This window comes from Aquarana catesbeiana, linkage group LG09, assembly GCF_042186555.1.
Source record: "Aquarana catesbeiana isolate 2022-GZ linkage group LG09, ASM4218655v1, whole genome shotgun sequence".
NCBI classification, from domain to species: Eukaryota; Metazoa; Chordata; class Amphibia; order Anura; family Ranidae; genus Aquarana; species Aquarana catesbeiana.
In genome coordinates this window covers 227,347,785-227,355,867 of record NC_133332.1, presented here as the reverse complement: position 1 = coordinate 227,355,867, position 8,083 = coordinate 227,347,785, and the positions used below count along the sequence as shown (strand labels likewise).

General features: G+C 38.5%; 1 protein-coding gene across 1 annotated transcript; it reads left to right on the top strand.

Moving 5' to 3' along the window:
- The first annotated feature begins 571 nt into the window (after nucleotides 1–571).
- On the top strand, nucleotides 572–4,086 carry LOC141108351 (uncharacterized). Its single transcript, XM_073599886.1, has 5 exons — nucleotides 572–697; nucleotides 1,759–1,897; nucleotides 2,265–2,517; nucleotides 2,637–2,745; nucleotides 3,597–4,086. Exons 1-5 carry the CDS (start codon nucleotides 631–633, stop codon nucleotides 3,812–3,814), a joined length of 786 nt encoding a protein of 261 aa, XP_073455987.1. The 5' UTR covers nucleotides 572–630; the 3' UTR covers nucleotides 3,815–4,086.
- Nucleotides 4,087–8,083: the final 3,997 nt, after the last annotated feature.

Genomic DNA, 8,083 nt, shown 5'->3' with positions numbered 1-8,083 from the left:
GTATAGGCAGGCCCTCACATAATGAATTTCTGGTACATCTAAATTGATTAGAGATTTGCATTTAGATAGTAATGTGTATGACTTGCATAAGAAGATTGTAAAGAGGTTGTGCAATCGGATTGTAACATGTGTAGCCACAAAAAAATAAAATAAAAATATATGTACGGTATATATAAAGAAAATAGATAAAAAATGTTTTATAGGCTCTTTTTTTTAAATGCTAAAATAATAGGACGAGATGTTCCAGGGAGTTTATAGCTCATTCCAGAAACATTTTCAGGGACAAAAGCTTCTTGTTCCAAATCTTAAAAAAAAAACTGGGCTGCCCTGGAAATCAGGGACCGTTGACATCTATGGAGATCTGATATCCCTGCCTGAAGGAAGAAGCAGCTGTAATTCTGTCATTTATCCAAGTCTTTAGGGTCCCATTGTAAGTGCTGACAACAGAGAGCCAAGTTGTGCAGAGGGGGAGGGAAGCAGCACTGAAAGGTGAGCAGTCAGGTAAGGGGAGAGGGAGGGGCTAGGTGTACACTGACATTTTATTGGCTGCCCCTTTTTTTAGGTAAATATAAAACCAGGCCAGAGTACAATCGTTACCAGTTCTGTTCAGGTGTGAATATAGCAGCAGTCATGGCAGTTTCCAGCCTTCACTATACTATGGGGATCTCAAGTGGATTCAAAGTCTATATCTTGGAAGGTGGGTACTTGTTGCATTTGATAAATAGAATATCCGGGAGAACTAGGTCATTATTGCTTGTATTGCTCAATGTATAACATTTTATATAGTTGGATTACATTTTTTTTGTGTTGCTATCATTAATATTGTTAGTATTTCACATCTGGCATATTCTGCTTAACTTTGTAGAGAAGACTGAACTTTATCTTTTTGTAAACTGAAATTTGGTTGATTCAAAGGAAGTCTAAACCCACACTGGATTTTATTTTCTGGGAAGTGGGTGTCTGATCTTTTAATAGAATTACATTTTTTTTTTATTATGTTATCTGTTCATAGATTTTCAGGATCATTTTTCAGGATTTTTTTTATCTGCTTGTGTTTTGTTTTAAGACATATAGGTTTATTTATTGAAGCAAAGCAAAGGCTGAGAATGTGTAAAGTGCAGCACACTAGGACCAGATTTTAGTCTGCCATCATGGACCATATGATGTGATTTATGATGGCTGTAATGAGTTACTGCACTTTTAACAAGCTTGTAGTGTTTTACGCTACTTTGCCGAATAAACCTATTTTTTTTAATTAGTTGTTTTGGAAGCAAATACAACTGGGAAAATGCACATTACAGAACTCAGTGCTCCATAATGATGGTCGAGCAGACCACCTACCTTGTCAAACAATGCAGCACTACTTGATTAAATGCAAAGGTTTGAGCAAAGAACCAAAGTGATAACATCTGTATGGTGAGTCCGAAGCCCCCAGCGTGCTAGCAGTTACCAGAATCCGATTAGGAATTTTTCTTGTTGTTCCACAGTAGAGATAACAATGGCTTCATTATTCATCCTTTGGAAAGAAAAAGTCCTGACGGGCATAATGCACAGTTATAGTAGCAAAGTTAGGAAAACCTGTGACCTATAATCAAAGAGATTTGCCCATGTATGGCAAATAAAAGCTATACACTACCTTCTACTCTGTACAGCTGTGGCCCTGTGAATTTCTTTTCTTGCAATTATGCAGACTTGTATGACTCTTTTTGCATCAAAGTCTATAATGTTTTGTCTAAAATATATTTCATTTTATTTTAGGGCAGCACAGTGCTCGGAATGTAGACAGGTTGAGGCCGCTAACAAACCATGGAATACCTGTGTACCCAATCAAACGCAAACTCAGTCCGGAACCCCCACGTTCTCCAAAGAGACTTTCAACATCTAACTCTCAAAGCAGGTATGGACCTCGTAGAATGGTGACACCAGATTCTCCAAATCAGATTGACAAGTATTGTAGCATTTTATCTTCCAATTTGTTTTGAGCCCTCTCTGATAACTTCTGATACCCTGACATGTTTTACATGACAAATCTTTAGAGATCTTTAGTACATTGCTCTCTTAAACTATCACCATATTGCAGATGCTTGTGTACAATTTTTGGAACACAAAACTGGTTTCCCATTAAAGTCTATGATTCTGCTCCTATAAATAATTTAAAAACATTTTCCTGAACTCTGCTTTATTACCACGCATACATTATTTTCTCAGTGTGAACATAAGTTATGGATGAGTTATGTTGACAATATATTTTTCTTTTACCACAGGGCAAAAGTGTCCTCTTCAGCAGTGTGCCAGAAGGCTGCACCAAGACAACCTTCTAGGTCATTCAGTCCTCCTAAGGCATTTGCTCATCATCCCGTAACTCTGGAACATGTTCTTAAGAGGTTGATACCTGAACGAAAGCCCTTGGAAAGTAAGGAGGCACAGAAGAATGAACAAGACCAACCCCTGGCTTTGGTAAAGAGGTTGGAGAGACCCAGTGAGCAGCCTATTGTTTCTTCAGCAATGTTGCAGCAGGTGCGAATATCTGCTTTTTCATTCCTTCCTCCTGAGTTTGTTTTGCTCTGATCTAGCCATGGTTTTCCCTATACCTAACTTTGTCATCTGACTTTATTGTCCTCCTTTTCTGATTTCAGAATCGGCCATCTGTGATTACTTGTGTATCTCGACCAAAACCTATCTCTCCCCCTGCTACAAACCAAAAATTAACTCCAACACCTCCAACACAGGAAACAGAAGTTCATCGTAAGTCTTTTTTTTTATCTCCACATAATACATGTTTAGCAAAACTACACAGCATCTTCAGGACCTGCAAAGACCTTCATGCCTAATGCCAATGAAGTGTTAATGAAGAATTTAGACTCTTGTTGAAGTTGCATTGTATGTAATGTATATGTATTGCTTACACAGGTATATATGAAATAAAATCTATGCTTATTTCATATTTACCTAAAGTCAGTAGTGGATATTGAGCTTTATTAGCAAAGCAACTGTATATGCAGTATCAGAACATTGGATTTCCAACACCACTCTCAAAGTTACAAACAATTATGTCAGCTAGCCAATTAAGACCTGATTGTCATTGTTAGCAGTCAGTGTCTCTAGGTGTACAGCCACTGCTGTGTTTACTGGACTGAAATCACAGCATTCATGTATAATTAACAGCTATTGTTGCTATTGATAATAAAACAGAGAATAAGAAATATTAATATTTAAAAAACAAGAACCAGGAACAAAGAGCAATATCTGGTACTCCCCTTTCTCCCACGTGATATAATTGGTATTTGGCAATATGCCACTTAGATACTCAGTGCTATCACATGGGATGGGGAGACAGTCCTGAGCCCTGTGTAAATTCATGACTTGGAACTTACCTTATGCTTTCTCTACTCTCTCCTGGTAGCTAAACCTAGCGGTGTGAGTATGCGCTGCTATATAAAGCACATGTTCAATACTGGATAATCACCCTAATTACATGGCCTATAATTAAGCGTGACAGGTATCCAGGCCTGCAGATATGACCACTTTAAAATTGAATCACTACAAATTATATAATATATATATTTAATTTTTTCTCTTTTTCTTTTTCTTTTTAGGATCACCCAGAACCAGCTCACCTGACGTAGAAGAACATTTCCAAAGGAGTCTCAAATCTTGTGGCACCCAACAGAATCATCACACTTCCCTGCCACATTACATCCACAGCTCAGTTGAAGATCACTTCTCCAAAGCTCTAGGATCCAAATGGTTTCTAATCCGAGCTGCCGCAGACTCCGCCTCTTCAGCTGACATCATAGCCAGACACCATCTCTGAGCCGAAACATGCCATTTTTGGACATTTTCAACTCAAATACAAGAAATACCACTGGGAGACTGGAGACAATGGACTCTGTATTACTGTGTAATATATATTTATTGATACTTTATATGGCTCTATTCAGAATGGATATCTGAAGAAATGGGTGCAAGTTATCAGCTGGGGGAAGTGGAGGTTTTGGGAGTTTGCATCTAATGTTTGCATAAGGGGTAATCGTGTATATATGAAATTTGTTTTTTATTAAATAAAATGGATTTGTTTTTGTTTAATTACTAAATTATTATTGATATTAGTGAACACTTAGCAGCCAAGTGTTAGAAATGGTATTTCAGTAATAGCACTTATTACTGGGGTACAAAATCCTTGGGGAATCCATTCAAAAGGTCTTCCTATAAAAGTTGCTGGCTGTTTGCATCTATCTTGGAGTTTTTAGTGCTCCTGCTTGTTTTTTTTACAAATCAAATTTAACAAAAAAAATGAGTGTAGTATATGTGATTGGTTGGTACAGATTATTGTACTTTGCACACCATCATTGCTTCTATTAAAGATGTTTAAAGCCAAATCTTTTTTCTAAATAGAGTAGGGAATTGTTTTAATCCTTTCTTCTTTGGTGCCTGTGCCTCATTTGAGAATTTTTTTCTCACTTTTTGTTCCAGGGATACATCAAAAAATAAAATTAAATCTCTCCATAGCTTTTGAATTTTCCACCACTTTCTGTCTTGGTGGTAACGATTGCCAGGGCAAAAAGTGAGGGTGAATTTCCCTGTGGGGACACAGACAGCAATAAGATCTGAAAAGGGTTCTATCCCTTCTATACTCCACAACTAAAACATTGTTTGGGGTTTTATTGTGCATTAAAGAGCCAGTCAACCCATAAGCAACATTTCAGTTTTATTGTGAAGAGCTCTCCATCTTCAGAGATGGGATTTTCCTGTTATAGCTAGCCCTGGCTCTGCACCCACCCCACCCACTTTTTTAGGTAACTCTCCAGAAACCACCTAAAACTGACCCTTTTTTTGTCAGTCTCATCTTTTTTTTTTATATTGTGTGTGCATTTTCTTTATAGTAATGAAGTCTGAAGTTCAAGTGATGCCCTTATTGGCTAACAGTTGTCTGACAAAGAACCCTAATGTGTTTAAAAAAAAAGTTAGTTAATAAAGGTATCACTTAAAATCCAAAATTTCAACATAAATTATAAGACGTGGTAAAACCAGGCTGTTGAGCTGAGACTTTACTGCCCCCGACTATCCAGCTGCAAGTTAACATGGTCAGCGGTCATGTTAACACGCACTTTCATGATTATGGTGCGTTGCGGCAAAATTTATCCAATAGGTAGCATTCATCAGGCAGGACCACCATCAAGTGAATGTCAAGTGCCTCTGAAAAGCTCAGAGGGGTAGCAAACACGTCCACACATACGAACAAGCCTTAAAAGTTTAAAACATAGTGGAGCATTCACAAAACAGAAGGTATCTGCATGTCTCATTTCCATCTCAAATCCTAAAAAAATAAGAAGTTTAAACCTCATTTTAGAATAGAGGGTAGAACCATAATGATCATCCCCTTTATGTATCTGTACATACAGGACCACTGGTTTATAGCGCAGTTACAGCTTAATATTAAATTCAATAAAAATGATTTACAGCTATTTTTAGGCTTGTTGGTCATTGTTAATACAGCACATGGAAACAAGAGTGTCTATGGAGTAAGGCCTGGCTTGGCCAGCAGCGACAATGTATAACCCAACAGGTTATGGTGAGATAAGGTAAAAGGAATCATTTGCATAGATCTTCCCACTGTCCAAAAATAGAATATAAGATCCTTATTTTTGGATTTGTGATGGAAGATAGACATGCAGATATATTGGGGGAATTTATCAAAACTAGAGCAGCCAGAATATGGAGCAGCGGTGCATGACAAGCAATCATCATCTATGTTTTCATCCCCCCGGTGAGGTTGGGATTAGGGTCAGTTCATACACATCCCCCAAGTGCTGGTTTATCCTGTAGGGAAACCATCACAATAACCTGAAATTTTCACATATTTATTTATTTATTTTAGGTACTTATATAGCGCTGTCAATTTATGCAGCACTTTACATATTATACGCTCACATCAGTCCCTGCCCTCAAGGAGCTTACAATCTAAGGTCCCTAACTCAAATTTATACATACACATAGCAGGGCTAATTTTGACAGGAGCCAATTAACCTACCAGAATGTCTTTTGAGTGTAGGAGGAAACCGGGGTACCTGGAGGAAACCCACGCAGGCACAGGGAGAACATGAAAACTCCATGCAGGTAATGTCGTGATTGGGATTCAAACCAACGACCATACTTATTTCCCCATATTCAGTTGGTGAGTGGTGTCTGGCATCCTAAGGATCTTTACCCAATCTTGAGTGAATGATCCAAAACAAGTCACAACCATCTAATTTCTTCAGGTACAGGCTCGCATTCAGGACCATTGAAAAATAAATATAAGCAACTAGAGCAGTCTTTCTCAACCTGGGGTTCCTTCAGAAGTTGTTAGGGGTTCCTTGAGCAACAAGCAATTTCTACCTCTCAGATAAGTAACCACTGACAAAAACTATCTTTTTAGTCATCTGTAAGGGGGTCATTTTTCCAATGACCACAAATGTAAAGAGCATTCCTCCTAGTAAAAAGCACACTAATATACTGTGAGCTGTAGATATAATAAATATAGGCTGGGGCTTGCTGGGATTGGAAAGTTATTTCAAGGGTTCTGTCGTGTTAAAAAGGTTGAGAAAGGCTGAATTAGAGTGATATAGCCAGGGAAGCAACCAAATGTTGGAGATGAACGCTGGGATAAAAAGTACCCATTCAGCAGGAAACATGAGGCCATCAAGCCACCAAGAACAAACTGTAACAGAAACATCTCAGATTTGGTCCATAGAAAACATAGAAAAGAGTACGAAAGGACAACAGCTTTTCTAACCCTCTTGTTTTGAATTGTACTGTTGGTGTAGTGTCTCCATACATTGTAAAGCACTGCGCAAACTGTTGGTGCTATATAAATCCTATATAATAATAATATCCAAAAAAGGGTTCACAATATGCAGAACATTAATAAACAGCATCCAGACCCCAAATGGCAGGCATGGACCAACTGTCATCCACCTAATCTAGCAATCATCTTTCCTTTTTTTTTTTTGTATGAAAAAGAAAATTCAGATGCAGTCTGACACACAGAAGCATAGAACAACCTATTTTAACAGAAAAACACAAAAAAACAGTCACATAGAAAAACTACATCAGTCCGTCAGAGTGTGTAAGACCCCCAATCCCACTGCCCAATCATAACTCCACATTCCCTCAATGCCTTTATCCCTTGTTCACCTAAATATCAGAGTCATCCACCAGAGTTTCCGTTTCGATCCAGTGAAACCACACCTTCCTAAATTTTTTTGGGGACCCACGGGCCTCATATGTCATTCTGTAAAGGGGCAGCTCCGCATTAACCAATTTTTTCCAAATCTCCAAAGTTAAAGTTTCCCTGTAAATCCATCTCCTAACTATAAGTTTTCGAACGTAGAAGAGAAGGAGTCAGAGAAATAATTTGGTAGCCATGTCCAACTCCTCAATAACTCCCAAAAGGCCTAAAAGGGGATTACATATGTTTTGGAAGCCAAAAGTATCAGCTATAAACTCTGTCACATGGGACCAGAGAGGCCTTACCTTGGAGCACTCCCACACCATATGAAAAAAGTACCCTAACACAATTGCCATTTATGACACAGCGCGGATTCCCTCTTATGCATACAAAATAGACCTGCAGGAGTATAATATGTCTGATGTAAGTATCGCTATTGAATCATCCTATCAGTGGAGGCAATAACTGGGTAGATACATGGAAAGTATCTCACTCCAAGGTTCATCTGACAACTCTGGCGCAATGGCAGACCAATGGGCCTTGGCCCTCTCAGTCAGATCAAAATTGCCAGAATCCAGGACCATATATTACCTAGAGACCAATTTGACATGATCCGGGTCTAACAATGCTGCTTCCAGTTTCAAATTTTGTAGCTGGACGGCACCTTCCCCCAAATTGAGCTGTCCCAGCATGGCGTACCTGTGCATATTTAAAACGCCATGTGCCTGGGATCCCAGGTTTGCCTTCATTTATGTATTCATTTATTTATTATTCTTTTTATTTTTTTGTTTGTCTCTTCAAAGGAAGGCCATTTCAGAAATCCCAGGAAAGTGACACTTCCTTCCAGACAGTGGCCATCTTGTGCTCAGCAGC

Excerpts from the sequence above, each read along its gene's own strand:
- LOC141108351 (XM_073599886.1), top strand. The coding sequence starts at position 631 with ATGGCAGTTTCCAGCCTTCACTATACTATGGGGATCTCAAGTGGATTC. Across the intron at positions 698-1,758 it reads CAAAGTCTATATCTTGGAAG|GGCAGCACAGTGCTCGGAAT; the intron begins GTGGGTACTTGT and ends ATTTTATTTTAG. Across the intron at positions 1,898-2,264 it reads ACATCTAACTCTCAAAGCAG|GGCAAAAGTGTCCTCTTCAG; the intron begins GTATGGACCTCG and ends CTTTTACCACAG.